At 37.8% G+C, this 27,760-nt stretch overlaps 1 protein-coding gene across 2 annotated transcripts in view; it reads right to left on the reverse strand.

Annotated features, from left to right (window-relative positions):
* KLHL14 (kelch like family member 14) overlaps positions 1-27,760 on the reverse strand; it is a 180,854-nt gene that overhangs the window by 80,035 nt on the left and 73,059 nt on the right. For both annotated transcript variants that reach the window (XM_072604504.1, XM_072604505.1), the window contains exon 3: positions 24,157-24,278. In XM_072604504.1, coding sequence (XP_072460605.1) covers positions 24,157-24,278 — 122 coding nt within the window. The remainder of the gene's footprint in view (positions 1-24,156; positions 24,279-27,760) is intronic.

Consider the following 27,760-nt stretch of genomic DNA (forward strand, 5'->3'; position numbering starts at 1 on the left):
GGTGTGCTGGTAAATATTTAACCACCAGTTCCCCTCCCCAAAAGTATATACTATACACTTTTAAGTTTAAACTGAATTATTAATATTTTCCCCATCATTTTCTTAGGTTTAGGTAATCAATAAAACTAAAATGAAGCCTTGAATTGTAGCATTTGCTGATTTCTGAAGTATAAATGTTCACATTGAAAATTTAGCTAATAGGAGCTTTCTTCAGCACAACCCTGGCTATAAACCAAGAGAGGCAAACAATCTCCCATTGCATACCTGGCATCTTTGTAAAAGAAAGTCTCCAACACAAAGGTTACACCATTAATACTCATCATGCCTGTTGTATTATTATGGCAAAACCCTCAGGTGATCCACCAGAAGGCTCTCTGAGGGTTACCTTTTCTGCACCTTTAGAAATCCTGAGATAGAGAGAGCAAGGCCTACTACCCTTAGAAAACGATGCCTGTTGGATTGACATCATTTGCTGTTCCACTTTGGGGATATAAGCTAACCAGACTTACTTGAAGTAATAATCGCTCATTTCTACAGCTGCTTAAGTTTTACAAGGCACTTTTCTAACAACATGATCATTATTGATACCACATCCACTGAGGCATCTATACATTAACTGGGTCCAGTGTGAGAGATCTATGTAAAGACATTGGTGAGAATCACAGAGGGTAGTCGTGGATAGGTTGCAATCTATACTGGTAACAGGCACACCCATCCCAGGAAGATCAAAGATCTGCTGAAGTATCACAATTTTGAAAAAAAATATTTTTGATACTCAGTTATAGGAAGAACTATGGCTAATATTTTATTGTGAAATTTTCCCACAATAGAATGATTTTAGAGGCAGCTAGACTCTGTCAGTAAGATGTGTTCAAATCTGTCTACCTCGGTTTCTTCATCCATAAAATGAGGATAATAATAGTACTGTTGTAATGACAAAATGAGATCTAATATTATATAAAGCATTTTGCAAACCTTAAAAGGACTACCTAAATACTGTTTTTCCTGTGTGCTAATGAATAATAAGACCCAAACCTTAAAATCTATTTGGGATTGGATTGCTATAAAAAATAAAAAAATTACAAAACACTAAAAACCATGAAGCTGAGGTTCAAGAATAATTTTGACAACGGGATTATAGAATGGGAAATCGTTTAAGCTTTGGCCCATTTGATTCCATAGTCTATAAAGCTGAGGTCCCACTAGTGGACACGTAACCCAAGGAAGTCAAGGATAGAAAGTGCTGGTACTCATAAACAGTTTTCTTTTAATGTTTACAAGCTTTTGTGGTATCAAAGAGTTGGAGGTACCCATTGCTTTGGTAATGGCTAAAGAAGTTGTGTTATACGAATAAAGCAGATATTATTGTGCCCAAAGCAATTATGACTATGATGAAAACAGAAAGCGGGAAGACTTATAAGAACCAATACAAAGTGAAAAAACAAAACCAGAAAAGCAATGCAAACAATGACCACACAGTATACGTGGAAAGAACAAAATATTTGAAATTGAATGCTATGATATAATAATGGCCAATTCTGGTCCCAAAGAAGAGACATGAGGAGGCACCTGAATCAAGCCACCAGCAAATATGTAGTAAGTGTTCATTACTTGTGCCTGGCACTGTGTATATTGTGTACAAATACAATAAACAAAACCATTGCTATTCACATAAGGACTAAGGTTGCACAACCCTTCCTCTGAGGGGAGGCTTTTTTGATATTAATATCCTGGAGTATTTATCTTCCCACCTTTTTATTGTTGGTAACACAGAAAGACTCTCTGAGAGGCACGAGGGAAGAAACAGGCTGGAATAAAAACAAAAGATCATGAATATAATTTTTTAAGGAAAGGATTCCAGCATCAAGAAAAAAGCCTCTTCTTCCATAAAGCCTTGTTTTCTTTTGAATGAGATTTTATTTAAATATTTTGATGAGAGTCAGTGTGGTGTGAAGAGGGGAGAGAAAGAGTGGGCCTCTGAGTTAAGAAAATGAGTTCCAACTGGCTTCAAGTACTACCTCTGATGTATGCTGGCAGCATGATTCTGGCTTGTCATGTGCCATGGGCCCGTCACACCTTCCATGGTATTCTATTGTTACTACTAAGTTATGTTTTCTTCTGTCAGAGTCAAAGGTAAGAATGGAAATGATTTGCTTGGGTGTGGAAGACTTAGCTATAACGATTCATTTGAAATCTGCTAAGCAATATCCTGTCTACCCTATACAAATGAGATTGAAGGATTGACTTTGGAATGCTACATTCATTATTTGTTGGCTCTTTCTCTTCCCTCCCTACTTCTCCCACCCCAGTTCTCCACGACAGAAGCACAAATGATGGAGAGGGCTTAGTCTCATGGATAGAGTGGTAGACTTGGGCTCAGGGAGACCTTGACCTAAATGCCAACTCTTAGACTCGCTTGCTCTGTAACCATAGGCAAGACATGTAACCTCCCTGGGCCTCAGTTTCCTTATTCATAAAATAGGGATTATAATACCTCTAGTATTCATCTCACAGTGTTGTTATGAGGTTGAAAGGAAAAAAAATAAATGAAAAGTCTTTTTGCAAACCTCAAAATACTCTAAATGCCAGCAAGTATTTGGATAAGGGTGAGTGATGCTAATGACCCATTAGCAGAACAATTGCTCTGAACTTTTTTTTGATAGTGGTCATGGATTTGCACTGTCTTATTTCTTTCTCTCTCATCCCCTTATTACTAATGGCTTGCCTTTGTGAGATAGCTAGCCAGCTTGCAGAATGTAGCTTTAAGACCTGAGCAAGACATTGAGCTCATTGAGGGTAGGTGCTGTTTTTTTCTCTCTTTGTATCATCAGTGTCTAAACCTGTTTCTTGTGCAAAGCAGATGTGTAAGAAATACTTATTGAACTGAATTGAATTTGAAGCAGAAATTTCTTCTCTGTAAAGCTAGATGACTTGTTGAGACAGTAAAACTCCCAGCTTTGGCCTCATTGACATCATCTTGTTAATCTCCTGAATTAGCAGATTGAGACCTCTGGATTTATAAGTGATTACATCTTGTTCATTAAAGAAGATAGACCCAATCACGAACTCTTTCAAGGAATCAGCATAATTGTTTTCACCCTCAGCAAGAAGACATCCTCTATCAATGAAAATTAGCATCTACTCGGTGCTGGAGTCCCAAAGAGTTGCCCATGGCACATGACTAGCCAGTCATGCTGCCAGCATACATCAGAGGGAGTACTTGAAGTCAGTTTGAACTCAAATTTTCTTAACTCAGAGGCCCACTCTTGGTCTCCCCTCTTCACACCACATTGGCTCTCATCAAAATATTTAAATAAAATCTCATTCAAAAGAAAACAAGGCTTTATGGAAGAAGAGGCTTATTTCTTTTTTTACCTGTCTTTCTTAAGGCACATGGGGGAAGTTAATCATTCCCCCACAGATTCAGAAAGTTTATTCAGTCCATCGACAGTAGCTGGTAGAGAGTGCTGTGGCTTTCTCTTTAATATCGCGCCCATGCTTGCTCAAGCTTTACAGTGCAGTGCTGAAACCAGCTTGAGTAAGGCACGGAAGATGAAACCCTGATGCTGAGATTATCCAATGAATTGGATATTAGAGATACATATAAATTATGAGACACACCATGAATTGTTCCCTGAATTAAATCTATGAACACATTTACATACATATGTGACAAATAACAACACAGGATGTCAAACCTCAAAAAATTTAATGATAAAATTGAAAGAAATAAAGATTAAATCTCCCTTCAACTCATCTCCACATACATCTTCTGATTATCATTCAGGTGGGGAAAATGCCTTTGGTTTTGACAAGAATAAAGACCAAAGGGATGCTTTATCACTTTTTAAAAAGTGGAAGCTGTAAAGTAAAAGAATTAATTTAATCTCAAGAATTTTTTATGCAGCCATAAAAGGGACCATCGTATTATATTTGGTAAAGGGAATGATTACTGTAATGATGAACTTTACAAAATTTATGAATGGGTAGGGAACAAGAGACCGGAGGTTTGCCAATATTCCACAGGCCAAGGAATGCCTTGGCATCCCACGCTCAAGATGAAACAATCTGAGAACTTTAATCCAAAACCTCTCCCTCTGTATATGAATATGTATGGGCACATAGACCAACAAAACCATGAAGCTCAGAAGAGAGGAAGCACAGAGAAGGCTCTGACAGAATGTATAACAAGTCCATTGGAAGTGAAGGCATTCTCTGAGCTAAAATAATGTCCACACCTAGCATGATGGCCTTTCTTGAATCTTCAACTAGTTATAAGATAGATGGAAATCATACATTTGGCAAATGATTTTACACTAGTGGCTATTTATTTTTCTAATCTCTATATCCTCTTTTTTCCCCTCCCCCATAATTCCTTTTCCTATATTCATTTATTTTTACCTTGGATTGTCTTTAATTCTTCTTTCAGTATGAACTCCATTTCCAAAGACTACACTTCTATATTACACTATATGTATCTATGGATTAGATTTAGCATTTTAAACACTGGCTATGTATGCATGTAGCTATACACAGAGTACATGGGCATATTTGTATAATAATAGAAATAGTCTTTTACTTACTGCTTTAAAATTTACAAAGTTTTTTTCTCACAATAACTCTTTGAAGTAGATGGTGGAAGTGTGACTATTATTTTCTAGATGAGAACATTGAAACCAACAGAGGGGAAGTAGTTTGCCTATAGTCACACAGCTGGTAAAGGCAGACTAGGTACTTGATCTGAGATCTTCTGACATGTGTATACACACACTTACAGTTGTTGTTCAGTTGTTTCAGTCATTTCTGACTCTTTGTGATCCCATTTGCTCACAAAGATACTAGAGTGGTTTGCCATTTCCTCCTTCAGTTCATTTTACAGATGAAAAACTAAGGCAAACAGGGCTAAGTGACTTACCCAGGGTCATATAGCTAGTCTGAAGCCAGATTTGAATTCAGAAAGATGATTCTTTCCATCCATTGTGCTACCTACCTGCTATATACACACATACGATATACACACGCACACACATTGCATACACATACACATGTGTATGTGTATTGTATGTATATCACATGCATGTATACATATATACATACGTATGCACACATATATACATATATAATATATAGCCCAGTGTATACTCTGTCTTTCTGTGTCTCTGTATCTTTCTCACAACATATCCATGTGTTTGTATATACATATATATAGACATATACATATATATTCACACACATATATTCACATATGTCTATACATCTCTGTAAACTCCTTGAGTACAGGAACTTTTTTCATCTTATCTTTATAAGGGTATGTTCCCTTCACAGAGTAAGCACCTAATAAATACTTCTTGAACTACTGAATTGAATTAATGAATAAAATGAGAGATCAGATTGGGCTAGGACATCACTTACACTGTAGAAGCCACATGCATATACAAATAAACAGCCATGCATATGAGTTTACCAAATGAACAGCACTGAAGGGTTATTGGCATTGCTTTAGAGACAATGGATAGAGGACGAGCAGCCTTCAACCAAGGCAGCAAGTTTTAGCCAACAGTTTCTAGAGCAAAGAGGCCATCAAGACTTTTTGAGGAACAAAAACAGGACAGAAGCTTGCACCTCCCGGGTTCAGGGATGGAGAATCCAAGTAAGGGCAGGTACTGGAAGCATGGTGGCTTCTTGGTATTAGCAGAGATTGCAACTTTCAAGGGTGCTCAGGGTTTGTGAAATATAGATTTAGAATTTGAAAGGACTTCTGAGGTCACCTAGTCCAACTCTCATGTTACAAAACAGCATCAGAGAGATTAATGGATTTGTCAGAGGACACAGAAGGTAAGTGGCAGACACAGGATTTGATCTCAGGTCTACCCCAATTCCAGGTTCAGCAGTTATGTTCCTCTTGCTCTAGTACTGATTCAGTACTTTGGACAAGGGGAACAGTAAACTCCAGGGTAGTAGGTTCCCATGGTAGAGAAGGACCCTCCAAATCCAGTCCTTAAATAGGGCTAGGGTTGACGGAACTACCCTTACCAATCAAGAAATCACATCTCTGTCCCAGGACCCAGTTGTGTTGTAGTGGAGGACTGTAGTCTTGCTTCAATGACTTGGGACAAACAAAGTAGCCTCAGTGTTCAGAAAATTAGGTTTCTTAGGGGAAGAGGCCTCCAAACCCAATCCATGGTTAGGCCAGGAATGGCACGACTACTCACATTGTGGGAGATCAAAAGAAGAATAAAATATGATCCCTGCCCTTATCAAAACTGCAATCTGATGAGGGATTAGATAAGGCACATTTCCTATGATAACTATAATTATGATACTAGGGAGTGTGTGAAAGGGGAATAAGAGAGGTACAAACAAAACATTATAGATGGGAGTATGGTGGAGACAGCTCAAATTGACTCCCCCAAAGCAGCTGTTAAATTTTCAGACTATCATTTATACCTTGGAAACTAGCAAAAGCTACAAATCTGGGTTTGATTTATTGTTTTGTTGATTTTCTAAACCTAACAAAGTGATGGAGAAAATGTTAATAATGCACTTTAAACTTGAAAATATAACATGCTTCCATTTTTTCCCTAGTGGGCTGGTTGGCAAAACTATTTTCCTATCTTTCCCTATCATCGTCAAGCATACCACCACACTTCCAGTTATTCAGGTTCCAACACTGGAGTCAACCTCAACTCTTCTCTCTCCTTTACCCCCATGACCAAACAGTTGCCAAATGTTGTCGAACCTCCACCCACAAAATCTCTCACGTCCATCCCTAATCTCTACTCACATGGACACTACTCTAGTGGAGACCCTCATCATCACTGGACTGTTGCAAAAGTCTCCTATGTGGTCTCTTGGCTTCCAGTCTCTCCTTTCTAATCTGACTATTCTCCATATGAATAGCCATATGTCTATAGTCATATTCCCGATATCCTTAAGTCCTGTTCATATTACTTCTCTGTTCAAGAAATTTCATTGGCTCCCTAATGCCTCAAGCTTATCCTTCCAGGTTCACCTCTCTTTAGTCCCACTCCCACACTCTCTCTGCATCAGTCATTTGCATCTCTATATTTTTCATGGCCATTGTGTCTGGAATACTCTCCCTCCCTACCTCTGCTCTTTAGTACTTAGCTCACAAGTCACAATTACTTTTTATTTACTGTATTTTTGTACTTACCTTTTTGTGTATTTGGTACCTTTCTGGTTAAACGTAAACTCATTGAGTGTAAGTACTATTTAGTTTTTGTCTTCCCATTCTCATTGCCTAGCACAATGTTTTGTACAGGGTGAGGAACCTGTGGCCTCAAGGTCACATATGGCTCTCTAGGTCCTCAAATATGGCCCTTTGACTGATCCAAACTTCACAGAACAAATTCCCTTAATAAAAAGGATGTGTTCTGTGAAACTTGGACTCAGTCAAAAGGCCGTACCCACAGACTTAGAAGGCCACATGTAGCCTCAAGGCTGCAGGTTCCTTACCCCTGGCCTTGCACGTAGTTGGAGCTTAATGAATGCTTGTTGAAGAAACTACAACTTTCAGGAAGTGAAAAGGAAAAATAAATAAATAAAGAGAGATATGGAGGGGCCAAAGATAAGAGAAGAACAGAGAATATTTGGAATCAGAAGCTAAGGAAAGAGTTTGAAAAAAGAGGGTGTTATCAATAGTATCAAATGCCAAACTGAAGTCAAGAAGGGTGAGTACTGCAAAAAAGATCATTGGAATTAGGAGGTCATTGATGACTAAAAGAATCATTTTAGTAGAGTGTTGAAAAAGAAAAGCAAGTCCTGAAGAATTAAAGATTGAATGGTAAGGGGAAAAAATGTAGATGGTTCTTCTGTGGAGTTTGGCGGTAAAAGAAAGAAGAGAAATAGGGCTGGAAGGAAAGAAGAGAAAAAACTGAACAAAGTTAGGTCAAGAGCAAGGAGCCTATGGAGAAACATATTCATGGTGCAAAGAGGATAATGGTAATAATCAATGATCATCAGGAAGTGGGGAGGGATGGCATTAAAGACATAAATGGAGGGTTTAGCCTTGGTCAAGATACTCTGAAAGTTATATGCATTCTATTGGTCAATTTCCTTTTCTGCTGCATTCCCCAGTCAACCCCAATTTTCTCTAACAAATAGAGGAAAATATATTGGGTAAACAAACAGGTAGGGTTGTTCTTAGTGGTCATACATATACATTGTAAATAAGGGGACATAATTGTCTTTTTGCATAGGCTAAAAAGCTCTATGGGCAATTGTTTTACTCATATCAAATTTGGGGCTTGAGTAGCATATAGCAGGATTCCTAAACTGCTTGTCCAATCCAGATTCCATCCCCAGATCCCACCCAGAGTGTTCAGCAAGGGCATGCACCATGGGACATGGCAATGTACCCCCTTTCTGTCAATGCATCCTTTCTTTTCTCCTCCTGGATATAGGCTTACTCCCAGAGTTCTTACTCTATTTCTTCCCTTAAGTTTACAAGCTTTCCCAGTGGGGATGGATTACCTCTTCCCCTAGTCTCTTTCTTTTCATCTCCCTCAGAAGATTACTCACACTGATCAGGAAGTTACCAAATACAGTCTTTTTGGCAAGATGGAAGACCAAAAAGTCTTTACCACCTATATTGCAACTATACCCTTCAGACTCTCAGTAATTGACATCTGACCGGCTCATGTACTCTATGCACCCCTGGATCCTTTCCTTTGCCTGGGGTCTATACCCTTAAGACTACTGGGTCCTTCCCCAGCTTCTGGGATAAGAACTCATTGTTTGACAAAAATTGCTGGGAAAACTGGATAACAGTGTGGCGGAAATTAGGCATAGACCCATACCTGACACCGTACACAAGAATAAAGTCCAAATGGGTACATGATTTAGGTATAAAGATTGATACCATGAATAAACTGGAGAAGCAAGGAATAGTGTATTTATCAGATCTATGGAGAAGGGAAGAATTCTTTACTAAAGAAGAGATAGAATGCATTATGAAATGCAAAATGGATAACTTTGAGTACATTAAACTGAGAAGTTTTTGCACAACCAAACCCAATGCAACCAAAATCCGGAGGGATGTAGTAAATTGGGAAAAAATTTTTACAGCTAAGCTTGGGGATAAAGGCCTCATTTCTAGAATATGTAGAGAACTGACCCAAATGTATAATCATACAAGTCATTCCCCAATTGATAAATGGTCAAAGGATATGAACAGGCAATTTTCAGAGGAAGAAATTAAAGCTATCTATAATCATATGAAAAAATGCTCTAAATCACTATTGGTTAGAGAGATGCAAATCAAAACAACTCTGAGGTACCACATCACACCTATAAGATTGGCAAACATGACAGAACAAGAAAATGATAAATGCTGGAGAGGATGTGGGAGAGTTGGAACACTAATTCATTGTTGGTGGAGCTGTGAGCGCATCCAACCATTCTGGAGAGCAATTTGGAACTATGCCCAAAGGGCTACAAAAATGTGCATACCCTTTGACCCAGCAATATCGCTACTAGGACTATATCCCCAAGAGATCATAAAAATGGGAAAGGGTCCCACATGTACAAAAATATTTATAGCAGCACTCTATGTAGTTGCCAAAAACTGGAAGTCAAGGGGATGTCCATCAATTGGGGAATGGCTGAATAAATTATGGTATATGAATGTAATGGAGTACTATTGTGCCATAAGAAATGATGAACAAAAAGACTTCAGAGAGGCCTGGAAGGACTTATATGACCTGATGCTGAGTGAAAGGAGCAGAACCAGGAGAACTTTATGCACAGCAACAACCACAGTGTGTGAGAGTTTTTTCTGGTAGACTTAGATTTTTGTAATAACACAAGAACTTCTGAAAAAAAAAAAAAAATCCCAATGGTGGACCTCAAGGCAAAAAGCCTTCCACACTCAGAGAGAGAAATATGGAAGTCACTCACATAATGTAGCAGATCATGTTTGTGTATGTGTATCTGTTTGTGTATCATGTTCTGATTTGTTATACGGATTCTTTCATTTATCTTAGTCTGACTACATAGCATGACGATAGTGAAAATATACTCAATAGGAAAGTATATGTAGAATCTATACAGAATTGTATGCAGTCGTGGGGAGGGAGGGAGGTAGTGGGGGGTGGGTGGGGAGGGATAAAATCGCAATTGTATGGCAGTGATTGTTAAACATTAAAAAAAATAAAAAAATTAATAAAAAAAAAAAAAAAAGACTACTGGGTCCTTTTATCTGCCTGGAACTTGAGCTCTCTAATTAGAATTTTGAGTTCCTCTAGAGCAGAGACTGTCCCACTTTTCTATTTGTGTACCTAGTTCTTAGCATGCTGTTTAGCAAAACACATTCTGAAGAAAAGATTTTTCATTTATTCATTCATTCCCCAAAGAATAAATATCCAAGGCAGGGGAGTTTAAATTGGGATAGACTCACCAAATGGAGATTCTTTTTTTTCCCCAGCAACTGAGTAAGTAGAAACATGTCTGAAAACTAGACTCATTCGTTGACATTATCCAGAGTAATCCAGGAAGCTTTAGATGATATAGAAAGAAGACTTTTTTCCCCTTTATACCAAGGAGGATTGCAAAGGGAACAAGTACATTGTGAATTAGGTTAAAAATAAGTAACTAATAGAACAATGAATAGATAAAATACTTTAATGAGTATTTATGAACTGACATAGAAAATGGAAGAGGATAGAACTTCATGATATATAATAACAAGGAAATAATAGTCTGAACTAATGTTCAGCAGAGTCCTGTAAACTGGAAAAGGAAATGGAGATAGGGAGTTGAATGAAATTTAGGTGTAAGGTAGCCAGAAGACTTGTCTCTGGGATCTAAATCTTATTAATTCTGGAAAAAACCTACACTTTCCCATTAGGGCATAATCTGAAACATAACTAGAAAAGGTGAATAAACTAAACAGATGACTTTTATAAAAGACATTATTTGAAAGTGAGGAAATAGGCCCAGAAAGAAGAAACTATGCTACCCCATGACTACCAGAACCTAGCCAGATAGCATAAGAAACCAGAAATAATCATGCATTTGTAAAATGTCTTTCTCCTTTTCACTATGTATTATCTCACTCAAAAATTAAATGTGCCCAGCTCATTAAAATAATTAAATGTTCCAAAGGTATGATTGTTCAAATATAGCAGTTACTCTCTTGTTAAATTATGTGTTTGTGTGTATATATACAGACAAATATATTCTTTAAAAATAAAGTATATAATAATTTCAGTTTCTTATTCAATCTTCTTTAATATTCTTTATAATAATGAGATGTTTGTAAGAGAAGAAAGGAAAAAAAATCATTTGTTAAGCGCCAATTAGGTGACAAGCCCTTGCTGAGCATTTTACAAATATTATCTCATTTAATCCTTATGACAACCCTGGAAAGAAGTAAGTGTTATTATTATTCACCTTTTACAGTTGGGGAAACTGAGGCAGGTAGGGGTTAATTGTCTTGCTCAAAGCCATATAGCTAATGAATTTTTGAGGGCAGATTTGAACTCAGATTAGTGCTCTATGCACTGCTCCACACGGTTGTTCAGTCATTTCTGACTCTTCGTGACCCCATTTGGGGTTTATTTTAGGAAAGATACTAGAGTGGTTTGCCATTTCCTTCTCCAGCTCATTTTGAGGAAAATAGGGCCATGCAGTTCATAAGAGTCTGAGGCCAGATTTTAAGTCAGGTCTTCCTGACTCCAGGCCTGGCACTCTATTCACTGTGCCACTTAGCTGCCTGTATTGATGATGATAAAGTTCACAATAAAAGAATTAACTTGAAAAGGTGAAATTGCTTTATATTAAGATATCATTTGGATCAATATTTCTAAAATGAAATAAGGAGTGTTGGTGGCTACACTGACGGTATCATTCTTCAACTGACATCTCTTTGTCGTTAAGGGGTTTTCTTAATGATAGGATCTCAGAGTTAGAAGGTTCTGGTCAGAACCCATCATGGATCCTCTCTATAAATGACTTCAGGAAACAATAATAACAACAAAACGCCTTCAATGATAAGGAACTCAGTAGCTACCTAGGCAGCCAAATCCAGTCCCTAGTAATGGTATTTATTTTAAAAACATTTTTTCCAATAGAGCTGAAATCTATTCACTTCCCCCACCCCAAATGGCCCTAGGAAGCAGCATGATGAACATAAAGCACGGTGAGTCAGAAGTCCTGAGTTCAAATCCTGTTTCTCACAAGTGTTTCCATGTGTTTAAAAAGATATTAATTATATGTTCTGTCAACTTTATGGTTTTTAAGAATTCGTGTTGTGCATGCATGTATGCATATGCAACTCTTTGCAGCTATAAAGCAGCCTATAAACGTGAACTGCTGCTCTTGCAGTTGCTGCTGTTTATGCCACCCTGGGCCAAGCACAACAAATACAATCCACATTACACCAGACAGAGAGTTGCAGACTATTAGGTTATCTCTTATCTAGGCTAAACATCTCCATTTCCTTTCACCAAAAGGGTATATTGAAAGTCAAATCCTATTGCTCCAAATTCCACAGAGAATTCAAACCCATTGGCTCTGTGTGCTTTTATTATTTTGATAATTATGTGAAATAAATGGGCCATTTGGCTGGTGATCAAGAAATATTTTTGTTATATGGTGATTTTCACTGTAATACTATTTGTTGCAATGGAATTTACTCTGGTAAAGGAACTATAGTAAGCAAACAGGTATGTAAGAGAAACAGAAATGTACAGAAATATGGAGATGTAACTTTAGAATTCATAAAGATAATAATGAAAACTGAACACTGTCTGCCTTTGCCAAATCAATGCTTTTTTACCACTATTCACAGCGTCTCCCACTTGTTGAATGCAGCACCGCCGTCTTCCTCTCAGGTCACCTACAGAACTGCTTTTGGTTGTCTTGACAAAGGACATTGTATTCAGTTCTGTTAGACTAGAAAGTGGTACAACACCAGGCTGAGAGCTTTGCTTCCAGTAGATGCGTCCCCATCATATCCTGCTCTGCTGTTCATCTCCCTCCCCTGTCTGCTTTTATATGTGTGATGGGAGCCTGTTTTAAAAGACTGGAGCAAGTTACAATTAGCTTGTGATTAAGCAAAGGTGTCATCATGTAAATATAGTTTGGGATCTGCCCTGTAAGCCTTCAGAGGATTAATTAAGAGTTTGGTTTGGATGTTGCTAAGGAAAACCCTGCAATGGAACCAGGGATTCACTGCATAGCCAGAAAGCTATAAGATACAATCTTCCTCCTCCTCGTCACTTCCAATCATACAGATGAATAAACTGCTATAAAAGAAATACCAAAAATAAAACTAAAAACAATGGCTGAATCATTTTTTTGAATCTCATGTATTCTGTGTTCAGGTAGCAAGAAATTTAATTCCAGTCGGACCAGTCTCCTGTGATTTTTTTTGCTTTCATTTAATATATTTTTTTTAATGCTCAGAGGTATTATAATGGAAAAGCATGTATTTTTGCCCTGGTTTATACCCATCATCCTCACCATTACAACAAGACAAAAGCATTAAAGTAAAATTAATCATGTCAAAAGATTTTAGCAAAAACAAGTGAGACCATGCATAAAGCATCGCTTTGTCTAGTGTGAAGTCACGCTCTGATTAAAAACATATAATGAAAGTGAAAGTGATACATCATTTCCTTAGCAGTAGGGTTTTTGGAAGTGCTATGTAGTTCTCAACATAAAAATATTTGAAGATTCTGGTTTTTGAAACTTTATGATAATAGTTTTATCTGAATAGCTAAATTCGCCATTTTTACCATTTTTTTAAATTTCAGAATTAAATGTTATGTTGGATTTTTTTCAAAATGTCAGTGCTTACTGACTAAAAAGATATTGACAAAAGATTGGTGAACAATAATTAAAGGATCCATTATGTATATCTTGACATCCTTAGTAACAGAAGAAAGCAATTGCTCGGTATTTTCAGTAGAAACAGATTGTTTTACCAATGGCCATTTTCTTAAAAGGGCCTTACCTATAAGAGACTGATGGTTAGGAAATGGTATTGAAAAGCTATTTAAGCATATAATAGGGCAACTTGCACCTGGGTCTTTGATAGTGTAGTTAGACCTTTGCATATTTCATAACCCAAGCTACAAGGTTTGGCCTATTGCATATAAGATTCAAAAAAGTGTTCAGTTATTTCAGTCATGCCTAACTCTTTGTGGCCCCCTTCTCCAGCTCATTTTACAGATGAGGAAACTGAAGCAAACAAGGTTAAGTGACTTGCCTAGGGTCACATAGCTAGTAAGTATCTGAGGCTAGATTTGAACTCAGGTCTTCCAGATTCCAGACTGGGTGCTCTATCCATTGTGCCTCCTGGCAACCATTGGCTTCAACCGAGAGTCACAAAATATGCGTTCTAAACCTACCTCTGCTATGTGTCCTTATAGACCTTCCCAAATTACTAATTTGTTATAATCTATCATTAACACAACGGGTATAATTACATACAATTTCTATGTTGTCCCATGAAGATACATGAACTAATAGAGAAAGTGCTTGCAGCTCTCCAGAAGAAAGGGATACATGCAAATGTACATTATATATATATATATATGCATATATACACATACACATGTATGTGTAGTGACCCAAATTTGTTCCACTGTAGTAAAAGTCATAATGAACTATCCATTATTTATGCTAATGATGGGAAGCTGAGCTACGATTGACCCCAAGTGGTAAACCAATATAACTGTCTATAGACTCTATTTTTATACTTAAATGTGAATAGAGAAGCATTTGAAATTCTGGGTATTTACTTAAATAAAGTCATGCTAACACAGGAGGGGCTAGATGGCTAATTTCCATTCTGTGTTTCCATTCCTGCTCCATGCCATCCTATAACCCAGGCCCTGCTCAGAGCAGACTACTCTTTCATTCTTCAAGCTTTTCTCCTTTTCAAACCTTTCCCAAGCAAGAGAGAGGATTATTTGCATGGATTTCATAGAGCTTTACTAAACTCAAATGAGAGGAAATTGAAATGTCAATAAAGTTGTCCCAGTGGCAGATTATGTCATGCCAATAATCTTAAAAAGCACGGAAGGCCACCACCAAACTGAAAATCAGATAATTTGCCAACAGATGACTCAGAGTCCATGTCATCCATAAACAGAGATGACATCACTGGCACACTCTCAGTGAGGCATACACTCGAGTGATATTTTTCAAGCATTTATATGTATATTTATTCTTGCCAACTCACTTGTCCTGTTTATGACCAAAGAACCATCTTGGTGAGATACATGGTCAGAGTGAAGACTGCAATGGAATACTACAGAGCTAAGGGGTACCATTCAGTGCAGTCAAAAGTTGGCACAGTAGAAGCCTGCAGTCTCAATTAAAGGCATGGGTTTGCATCCTGGCTCGACTATTACCTGGCTACCTAACTTCAGGCAAATTAGTTTAATCTCTCTAGGTCCCAGTTTCCTTATCTGTAAAATGAGCTGGCTAGACTATCTCCTTGGGACTAAAGTCCTTTCTAACTAATATTTTATGAATCTATGGCCATCTTTCATGGTATCCACATCATTAGAAACATGACAAATAGCAAATCCTATCATTAGTATGTAACCTAGGCTCAGCTGAGGCAATCTCATGTGGCAGAGGTTGGAGAATCTGCTTCCAGAAAGGCATGATGACACATAATGGAATATTTGGAATATGCACAGACATTCTGTAATTAGTTCCAGTCTGCTAACCACTTGGTGAAGAGAAAGATTGTTGATTGGCTGTGGAGCTGGTACTGAGGTTCATTCAAAAGGCAGTAATGAGCCAAAGTGAGTCTCCTCCCTTTGGCTCTCTCCTGCTTGGCTATGCTGGAGTGTGAAGACTTGGATGGCCATAAACTTCTGAGTGGAGAGAGAGGTCTTAGGCCTTTATCTCTCCCAACAAGCCACGGACATGCAGACTGTGATCATATGACCCTGCTGTTGTTTCTGTCTTTGTCATATAGATTCTTTCTGCTTTTAAATGAAGGAGTAGGGCAGAGAGCTATGGCTTTGTGAGCTTCCAAAGGTCAGAAAGGTGGGTAAGCAGAGGACTAGGAATTGGGGCCCATCTTGTAAATTTTGTAGATTTGTGGATTTGTAGTGGATTTTGTGGCTCGCAAGACTCAGAAGGATAACCTGAGGGACCCTATGTGGTGGTGACTGAGATAGGGACTCATTGAGAGGTTACATCACATTTAGAAGTGGACTAGGTGGGATAAATTTCAAGAGTAGCCCTTGCAAAGTTTGAGCCCACTCTCCTTTGGGACCAAGATGCCACAGAGGATATTTGTCTCTAGACTTGGGTAGAGGAATATTTATACTTCGCAGTAAACATCCCCTTGTAAAAGCTGACTGATGTTAAGCTAAATGGACCTAGGTCAATTCCTGGTAGCTAAAAGTGAAAAAAACATAAAAGAATGATGCCTCCAGCAACTAGCATTAGGGAAAGATACATTCCAAACCTTGAAGTCCATCATACCCTGAAGAAAAGAAGTTACTGGCCTTGCTCTGGAAGAATGAGTCCAGGGTCTCACTCTATGTAGAAAATGAAGTTTGCAGCAGCTAAAATGACTATGTACCTGCCATCGGGTTCTCAAAAGATTATGAAACAGCTTTTATCATTTCTGGGAAGCCAGTGTTCTCTTTTGAGAAAGAACAATAAATTCAAAGAGGGTATAGACTAGAGATAAAAGTGGGCTGGCCGAATAAACCTAGTTATGTTTTATAGACTTCCTACTTACTTGAAATGCAGTATTTTAAAAGACCACCGCACACATTTTGAAAAAAAAATCTATGAAGAATCCACTAATGCGCTGGTGCATGAATGCGCAGTAGCATGTATTTCAAGATATATAGCAATGTGCAGCCATGTATCTCAAATTAGAATTGAGCTCATTGAAGGTAAAATTAGATGCTAGCATATTAAAAAAGAAATCCAAATACAATGTTCTGACTCTCTCTCTCTCTCTCTCTCTCTCTCTCTCTCTCTCTCTCTCTCTCTCTCTCTCTCTCTTCCCCCCCACTCCCTCCCTCTCTCTTTCCCTCTCTCTCTTCTTCTTCCTCTTCTTTGTCTATGGGCCAGAAAACAATTATTTTGCAAGCCAAACCAACAGATTCTAACCTAAGCAAAAAGGCCTGATGCAATGCTATTGTACTAAATCTTTTTATCATTTGCATAGCATTTTAATCCAGACACTCAAAATAGAGGGCATCTTTTCCCTCCTCCAATTTTGAAAACAAGTGTGATTATTTTTCGGACATCTTCAGAGTTTCACTCTTGCGGATTCAAATGTCTTTCTGAGTTGCCTGTCAAGAATAATAACGTCTATAGGCTACTCTTTACTATCCCTGTGAATCCAGTCACATTCAATTCCAATATTTCATCTCAGGGAAAGGAATGGTGTAATGAAAGAAAATCTCCAAGCCTCTCCAGATTCATTTGTTTACAATTCCAGCCATCACCAAATTATCACAACAGCTGCTAACAAGGAACAGCAGTTGACCAATTTGAGTTTCAACAGCTCACCCTTTCCTGACCTGCTCTCTGTTGGAAATACTAATAAAGAAAATAGCCCAAAGAAGGGCAGCCGAAGGATCAAAAAGGAAAATCAGTCAGTATGATTGGAACTGGATAATCAACTGAATCCCTGAATAATCAACAGTTATGATGGCCATATGTGACCCTGCCACACTGCACACTGGCAAGTCCTGTGAGGTAAAGGCCACAGCACAATGTCAAGTATAATGACTCTAATTTTGCTTTATGCCACATTCTTCTCTTGCTTCTTGTTTCCTTCACTACTGAAAAGAAATCCCTAACAGTGCTAGTTTTAAAGCTCTTTTTCTGCATCTTTCTTGGGCACTCACATAGTCTGTAGTATTGCTGTTTTCATATATATACACACACATGCCTATATATACACACATGTATATATGTGCATATATACACATATATGTATGCATATGTGTATGTATGTATCTTCTTGGATAGACTATAAATCTTCAAAGACAAGAATCATGACTTGTTTATCCTGTTATTTTCTGTAGTTCTTAGCATCCTATTTTCAAAAAACAAAACACAACATTTACTGAGTTTCTATGCTACCTTAAAGCTTAAATGTTCATATTGCCAAGCTTTCACATTATACTAATAGTATCAAACTGAAATAGAAGCGCATCCCTGCAGGGTACGTACAAATTGATACCACAAATTAACATCTGTGTTATTTATTTTTATAATATTTTGCTTTATTCATATATTTTTATTTTGCGTTTATTTATTTTGTTAAATATTTTCCACTTCCATTTTAATCTTGTTCTTTCCTCACATGGGAGTTTTGCTATCCCAAGTTTGAGACCTTTGCATTATATTATAGTGAAAGGGACCAGACCTCTGATTTCCATTGGTAGATGCCAGATGGGGAAACTCCCCTTACTAATCAAAATCTGAGACTTATATCCTTAGAGAATTGCCTAGGGCTTTAAGGGCTTAAATACCTTGCCCAAGGTGTCAGAGATGGGTCTTGAATCCAGGTTTTCCCAATTCCAAGACTGGTGCTTTATTGACTATGTCACACCTCCTTTCTTTAAAGGGATGTCATATCTTGGAATTTCAGATGATATTTGATTCATCAGTGCTATACCCACAAGAGTAGGTTTAATTAATATTGCCTCGTGTCTCTCCTTAAAATAATCAACAGAACTCTAGAACAAGACTTCTACTAATAGAGGTAAAGAATATTAGAACAGACCAGATAGTTCATGACATGTGGAGAAAGTCTCTCTTGAGTACATTTGCATCCCCTCTCTCCCCCCACTAAAAGAAAAGAGGGGAGAAGAGAGTTTAAAATTAGGAGCAAGGAAGGAAAAAAGGCACTGTGTTTGACTTCACAAAATGCCAGATTTAGGATTGTTAAGAGTATCTGAGAATGTTGGAGCTGAAGGGTACCTTAGGGATCATTTAGTTCTACCCCCTCATTTTATAGATGAGGAAAATGAGACCAAGTAACTGACTTGCCTAATGACAGAGAGAGTAAGTAGAGGCAGCATTCAAACTCAGGTCCTGGGATTCAAAAATCCCCTAGTCTTTCTATAATACCATGTTGCCTCTCTTTTAAGCCAATCCTTTCCTTTTGCTGCTAAAAAGGAAACTAAGGCCCAGAGGGAAAATGTCTTTGGAATCTTTGCTTATAGTATAGGGTAGGAATTGCCCTATTGAGGACAGGAATTGTTTTTTAGGTTTTTTTGTCTTTGCATCTCCAGTGCCTAGCATGGTGTCTAATAAACCATGAATTAAAAACTGAATTAATAGCACCATTGGAATTCTTAATGATATGAAAGGTAAACTTGAGATATTAGCATAAGGGGACAAAAATACACATTCAACATTTTGAAAAATGTGTGTTATAAAAATAAACATCTTATATTCTTATTTCCTATTCTGCCCACAGAAGTAGGAAAATGAACACTTGAGAAATATTTCCTCTTCCTTCTAGAAAGAAGAGGCAGTGTATCTTCCTTTCTCTAGTGAAGGATTTGGAGGGCAAGAGAATAAGAATGGACTATGATGGTGGGAAGCCTGCGGCCTTGAGGCCACGTATGGCCATCTGGGTCCTTGGGTACAAACTTTTGACTGAACCCAAATTTTATAAAACAAATCTTTTTATTAGAGATACTTGTTCCGTGAAGTTTGGATTCAGTCAATGGGCTGCACTTGAGGACCTAGAGGGTCACATGTGGCCTTGAGCCCTCTGGTTCCCCATCCCTGATCTGAGTATAGGCCTTGTACCACTTGTCTATGTCCCATGTAGAAAGCATGAACACGTTGCAAGGATTAATTTCCAAGTTACTGAGTAACTTTGAGCTTTGAAGTCATGGTGCTGACCTCTGACTGTCCCTCTAAAGTTATGCATAACTACACCATGGCCTATTTTACTGGAGTGAGTAGAAAGCATGTTGCACCCTGGTCATTTTAATACTCATATCTCCTGTTCTGCTTTCTAATAATTTGGGGATGACATGGAAGACTATGCCAAGAGTGAGAAGGAAAACGTACATGAAACGAAAGAAAAAACAGTTTAATTGAAAAGAATGAAAGAATGTTGCAAATTCTCTCTTATAGGGTATTAGTAGGTAAGGGGACCATAATGCCTGGTTTATTATTAATACTGAGTACTTTGTAGTTGCAAATGGGATTTTACAGTAATTTTTACTTATTCCTCACTGTCATTCTGATAGACTTTGGCAAGAGAAACTAGTACTGTGGACTTCTATACTGTAAAGTTGAATATTTTTGTCCAAGGTCCCATGGTAAAGTTGCAGTAGGGCCAAGATGAAAACTTGGACTCTTACTACATTGCTAAGTATACCAGGCAATTTGGGGGTGGGAGGTGGGAGTTGGGGGGATACTTTAGCTCGTTATTTTGTAGAGACCAAAGAACTAGATGACTTACTGAATTTTTACTTACCTAGCCATGATGTTCCAAAAGTCTATCTTTGGTAACTGCTCCATTTAATTAATTTTGCTACAATGACAATAACTAACATGAATATAGTATGTTGAGGTATCTCAAAGTTCTTATAAGTGCATTGGCACACTGGACCTTCATCACAGCCCTCTAAGACAGGGACTATAGGTATTATCCCTTTTCAGGAGAGTAAGACAAGAGAGATAAGGGATTTATTTGTCTAGGATCTCAAAACTGATAGTAACCAAGGCAAGATTCACACCCAGGTTTCTCTGGATCCCACGTCCAACATTCTTACCATCATACCACATACTTCCCTGGGTTTAATGATGCTTTTACAGCATAAAAGGTATGCAGTCTTTGTCACTCCTATTCTTAAAGAAACATCCAACATTTTTCCAATCAAGTCATTAGCCGCATCTCCCCCACTTCTGTATAATCATTATAATGATAATAATAGAGTTTTTAAAGTATTTATTTGATGTGTGTGTGTGTGAGGCTACGCAAAGTGGCCTGTCTCACTTCTCTGGTGAATCAAATACCTTATACACACGGTATTCACAAGGATCTGCAAGTTTTGAAAAGCTTTGAAAGGAAACATGACCAAAAGCTGTGGCAGAGACCAAGGGTTACTTCATACCCAAGAGGTTATTATTTTCTCATTAAGCCTCCAATGCCACAACTGGCCTGGGGCCCAGTTTCATTGCTCAATGAGTACATGCCTGAGCAGAGCCAAGTGCACAGATCTGTCTCCCCAGTGCCCTTTCAAAGAACTCTCTGACTTCTTTCAGAGTTGGGCAAACCTCACCATGGCTTTGGCATTCCAATACAGTTACAATGAGTACAAATTCTTCTAACATGTCTTCTGAATCCAGGATCCAGCTTAAAGAATCCTTTCGTTCACTCTTCAGTCCTTTGAACCACACATTTGTCAATCAGTTCTGTATGGCCCAAAGTGAAACAGAGATTTGGCAGTTACCTGGTTAATTTAATTAGCAAAGATAAATCAAATGAACTGATTTCCACAATACTCCCTTCCCTCCAAGTGATGCCCCTTCCAATTTGCAGTATGAATTAACCAGATTGGCTTTCTAATCAAGCAAATATAATAAGGTCCCTAATGACCTTCCCCTTTGGACTTTAAATACCACTATTTCTATAACTGTGTGATGCACTTATAATGTATTATTGTGGATTATAGTGCTTGTCTCATCCTTCCCCTTCACTGGATTATATGCTTTTCTTACCTCTCCCCTTAATTGGAAACTCCATAAAGGCAGGGACATTGTCCTATCTAAACTTTACTTTTTCTAACACCTAAGAGAATGCTCTTCATATAGGAGGCATTTAGTGAATGTTTGCTGAAAGGGAAAACAAATGACTGAAATCTCCTGTTCACTTTGGACTATGTAAACACAACTAGAGAGCTAGAATTCAATAGTGTAGGCAGAATACTCCTTTCTTCCAAAGATGTAGCACTGCTGTGGATAAGCACTTCTTACAGAGTAAAGAAGATCTCTGAATATCTTACTGTTGTAAATCCTTTTCTATATTTTATTCATTAACATGTTTATTTCTACCTTGCATTTCAACTGTTGCAAATTCATTCAAAAAAGCTCTTTTCCTTTTTTTTAAAACCTCTTGATTCTTGGCTAATGCCAACAGAAATACGCACAACGCTAAGAAAGGCGACCTTCTATTTACAGAACCATAAGGGATAGAAATTATATTTCCTGCCTAAAGCATTTGATTCTCCAACACATGTGGAATGTACCCTAGACAGGGGCAGGAGAGGAGAAACAGGGATGACTTTTTATATGCAAATGCTTCCAGGAACTACGGTTGTATCCATGTGGATTTTCCCTCAACGACATCATACTCTGAAGACTATTGTCACCAGAAAAGTCAGCATCATGAGGTGAAACTAGCGATTAGCATCTCTGAACTGAGCTGATCTGGTCCTTGGATAACAAGCATAAAGCCCATCACCAGGTTTATGCTTGAAGCCTTTCTCATTTTGTAGAGCTTGCCCAAGGTTGAGCTCTGCCAGTGTATCTTCAAGAAGCCAGGAAACACTTCTAAGTCACAATGAGGCACTGAAGGAGGATTTTAGTGGATTCAAAGGAAATATGTCCTTATTAAATCTTGGAACAATTAAAACAGCAGGCTTCTAAGAAAGAGTAAATAGGACCTCGCCTAGTGCAGATGGGCATACAGTTGGACTTAGCTAATAAGACCTCAGAAATGGATTGAATTGAATCCCTGTCTCTTGGTCACTGATCCTCCATTTCTGTTTTTCCTTGTCTCTTTCTTTGTCTCTCTTGCTTGCTGTCTCTAGGTCTGTTTACTTCTCTCTCTTGATCAAGGATCAGGAAAAAAGACTCATTTTCTTTATATGCCTGAAAATTCTTTAAAAAATATGGATTTGCCATGAATTTAGTTGTTCAAGCTGTGATGAACAATCCTATAACTAGAATATAATTAGAATAGATTCTAAGATTTCTCTAAATTATTGTTCTTTGTTTCTTGTCCTTAATCTTGCTGCTGTTACACCACATCGTCTACTCCTTCCATAGCATATGGGTACCCAGGGAGTCTTCTCACTGCAGTTCTTGGCTGATGCTACTATCAGCTTCACTGGGGTAGTAAACCAGCTCAGAAATGTATTATTTCAAGCACCACACAACAATAGTCTTTGCTCCACTCCTATTCTTAGGACAAAATCCTTTACCATTTACATTTACTTAAAATACTTTTGGAAAGTGGAAAAGAAACTATACATGCACACACACACACATATAACAAGACATCTTACTCATTAAAAAAATGCATGTTACAAGAAAATCTAACTTCCACTAGTTGTCCAGTTCTAAAAGTATGGCTTTGATTTATGGATCAAAATTGCTCATTTATTATTTTATCTACGTAGCTCTGGACAATTTTGACAGTTAAAATTTAGTTTTATTGACCAGTGCTGCCACTTTACCCACAAGGGGACTAGTGCACACAGCCTGCTGCACTCAAGAAACGATGATTTTGATTCCATGACTGAATCAGATTGGGAACTGTAACCAATAGAACGATAAGTTCCAAATCTCAATGCCCAAGGCAAAAGGCTTGCTGCAAAACACAATCACCGTTTAAGGAAGGGAGGGGAGATTCTTGGGTGAAGTTTGTAAGCACAATTTATTGTAGTTGGGAGGTGCCTGGAATACATCTGTCTACCTGAACTATAGGGCAACACCAATGACAAATAGAATCTACAGATTATGACTAAAAGAGAAAAAAACCCCACAAAGTTAAACACAAATTGACAGAAGCTTACAGAGACCATAGGTTAGATGGCTGTTTTGATTTCAGAAATTTCACAGAGAAAGACTTTCCTAAAATAATTAAATTATCTTATTCTTTGGGGATTGCAAAATGCCTTAAAAGTTTGCTTTGAACAAAAACTCCAGCCAGTGATTTTTGGCCAGATTTAATTTAGGCCTATTCTATGATCAAATTGGCAACCTCAGGAATCTTAATTTATTCTCTTACTGAGAAGTCCCCTGTGATACATAAACACATCTCTTAAGGATAACAAATCAATAAAATGTCTAATTTGATTAACCATGTTTTCAAATTCATCAAGACAAAGCTAACCCAAAATAAATAAATGGATAAGTAAATGAATCAACAAAACCACTCACTTGTCAGTATTTTCCATGTTTTCTTTTCATCGTCATAGTACTGAACCAAGTTACTGGGAAGCCGGTCCGGTCCAGGAGGCAATCCTCCAACCAATAACAGCATTTTCTTGTTGGAGCGAATTCTTCACCCAAAACAAGAGAGGAGATGAATAACCACATTATAGTAGAATATTTTTAGTGGCCACAAAATCATAACCATCAAAAGAATGTTCCTTGCTTGCAGAATTCTATTTCATTTTTCCTGTTTCTTTCCCCAATCATGTCTCAACAATTTTTTGAACCAAGCAGAAAAATGATCAGAAAAGCTGCATATCCCTCTACTCATGGAATAATAAGCTCCCTTTATGCAATTTGTTAGAGGTTCATTCTAGAACGACCTTTTTCTTATATTATCCCTTTAAATCATCACTCTTTACAGCTGAATACACATGAAATGCTCTGGAGTTGTACTAAGGTTAAGCATTAAAGTTGCATGTCAAAAATCGTATTAGTCAAAATCATTATTATAAGCCATTCTACACTCAAAGAACCTTGAAAAAATTAAGGTTATGCAGACAGTTTGTGAGCCAACTCTTTAATCACACATTGAACTTAAAATACTAGTTGAGACAATTAGTAGCACCAGGCTAATGGTTCTGGGTTAAACACTTTTAACATGTAGTTGGTTTGTTTGTTTAATTTAGCCCAGACTCCCACCTTCCCTCCTCTCTCCCCACCTTCCATCCTGTTCCCCAGCCCACACCACCCCCCTTCTCTTCTTGCTCTCCCCCTGTGCACCACTGGCTGTATAGCAACACCAATTGGTAAGAATGAGACTGTGATGTTGTTGTGAGCTTCCCCAGAGTGGAGCCCTGCCAATGCTTGCCACGGATCCGGCGGCATGAACCTGCTCAGCTGTGCAAAGTCACTCTAATTCCCTCCCTCTGTTTTTCTACCTTCTCCCCCAGGGGGCAACCACTGAAAGGAGTGACTACCCACCCATCAAGAGCTGGCAATTCGCTGCTATTAACCGTGACTGTGATTCCCAATCTGCCTGGCAGTTCCTAAGAACAGGACTGCAATGTCTCATATGCAGTAAAAGCCATAATATGCACCCTGGCCTCCACCACTATACCTGATGGATGTACATTCCTTTGTAACATTAATGGATTTAGCACACTTGCAATTGAAGAAGGGAGGGCAGGCTCAGACCCCCACAAGGGTCCTGCTGATTTAACAGTCACTTTACATATAATTGAACTTTTCAGTTCCACTAAAGCCTAAAAGTGATCAAATCTAAGGGGAGAGAACCATGAAAAAAAGATTCACTCATAAGTATGATGGTGATCCTACACTCAGCTTAGCATCTTCATTTCTATTTTCCAGCCCTGTTCTGTCATTTCAAGGATGTTTGGTGGAATATGCCCCTACCAGATAGCCACCATTTGTTAGTTAAGAACTTAACATTTGGGAAGCCAACTTAACACAGTTAATGAAAATTCCCTGGGAAGGAAGGAAGCAAGACTCCTTTAATGAGGCTTCCGTGTCATTGAAGGCAGCATGTACTCCTCAGCAGGAAAAAAAAAATCTCCCTGCAGAATCTGTATGGATAGTGATGCATCTCCAGAGAAGAAGCTTTACCATTCATGTACAGACATTGTCCTCTTTCTAAAACAGGCTAATGCTCAAGAAGGCTACACTGGCTCTCCAATGGACTGTGTTGAGGTTAATATGGACACCTAATTGATGAATTTGGGCAAAAGAATCTTCCAGGAATCCTTTATAAATATTAGAGTAATAAGGTTTTAACTGTCTTTAGATTGGGTCCAGTCTAAAGGGTATTTATAAATTGCCTAATATGTACAAGACGCCACACGTGACACTGGGGATCACAGGAAAGAGCAACCAAAGGGTCTTTGCTCTAAAATGATGTATGTTCCAACAATGCAATGGCAACAGAAGATAGGTATGAGGAAGAATGCATTTGTGTGACGGTCCATACCCTAATAAGATGTCTAGGGAGGTCTTAGGACATGCATTAGTAAATTATAATCTTTTTATTTGCAATACTTGTATTTGTGGCTCATGGCCTACAAGGATTTTCTGGATGGCAACAGATTTGTTACCAAACATTTTGCATATTTTTGGTAATGCTAGTTAGTTATATATAGAGAGGGCTATGATCATATCAACCAATTCTTTGGAATTGCCTTCAATCACACCATTGTATGGAGACATCAGGTCAACTGAATATTACAATTTGGTCCAGTTTTGTAAGTATCACTGCCTTTCAGAGAGACATACCCAGAACTGTTTACTTATCATGAGGAAAGTCATACATATGAACATGTTCAAAGTAATAACAGTACTAATCAGTCATTGATATATAAATGTGATATATATTAATATATTGAATATATTACATGATATATTAAATAGTTCATATGTATACATATATGTATATATGTATCTATCTATATGTGTCATGAATCATGAAATAATGAATTCAGAGTTGAAAGAGACTTCCAAGATTTAAAAATCATCCAATCCAATGCCTTCATTTTATATAAGAGATGACTACAGCCTGTAGAGAGGACGTAACTTACTCAAGGACCCACAGTTAGTAGGTTGCAGAACTCTGAATAAAACTCAAATCATGATGCCAAGTTCAGTGCTCTTTCTGCTATACTCTGATTTCATTGAGAGGTAGCACTGCATAGTAGATAGAAAGCCAGGTGGGATACCAGGAAGATCTAACTCTCTAAAGTAAAAGTGAGTTGCCAGTCTGCATGGGTGGAATGAGTTTTCATACCAGGCATTCTCTACATTGACAAAATCACAGGTCTGATTCTCCCACCACCCAAAAAATTGTTCATTACTTACAGGAACTGTCATTTTATCAATATGAGTATCCCCTCCATTTGTCACTTGGCCTATTGCAAAAGCCTTTCCAGCCAACCAGTATCTGCCCAGTTTTGTTGCAATCTGCCAGTACAGTATTACAGAATCCAAAATTATCCCTATATTCCAATGAAGTATCAGGTTGCAAATAAGTAGAAGCCATAGGTTATATTCTTGAAACACACTATATGGGTAATATATGGAAGCTAGACTTGTGGTGTTTAGATTAAGGAAAGTGATTAAAGTAATTGCAAGGCCCACTTCTCCTATACTACAACCAATACTTTTTCCAGCTGTAACCTCAAAGAATTTGAAGTTACATAATGTTGGAATAGTTAGGACACTAGATGACAGAACCTAAAACCAAAAAGAGAATGGCAGGCTAGAACACTGGATTAAATCTAATAAGATGGACTTCAGTAGAATAAAAGTGGAGTGTAACATTTAGGTTCAAAAATCAATTTAATAATTAGGTACCTATTTGTGTGTAAATTATTATGTTACTTTCCTGATTTTGTATATATCCCTGTATTTAGGTATTATTCAATAGTGATATTACATAGTCTGGTGGAAAGACCATTAGACCAGTTAGATCACTTGAGTTATATATCCAATTTTGTCCTTTTATGTATATGTATATATACATATATGTCAAATTTTGTCAATTTTATTACTTCTGATTCTAAGACATTTGTGCTTAGGTCTCCTCATCTGCATAATAGGG

The sequence above is a fragment of the Notamacropus eugenii genome, chromosome 4 (genome assembly GCF_028372415.1).
Source record: "Notamacropus eugenii isolate mMacEug1 chromosome 4, mMacEug1.pri_v2, whole genome shotgun sequence".
NCBI classification, from domain to species: Eukaryota; Metazoa; Chordata; class Mammalia; order Diprotodontia; family Macropodidae; genus Notamacropus; species Notamacropus eugenii.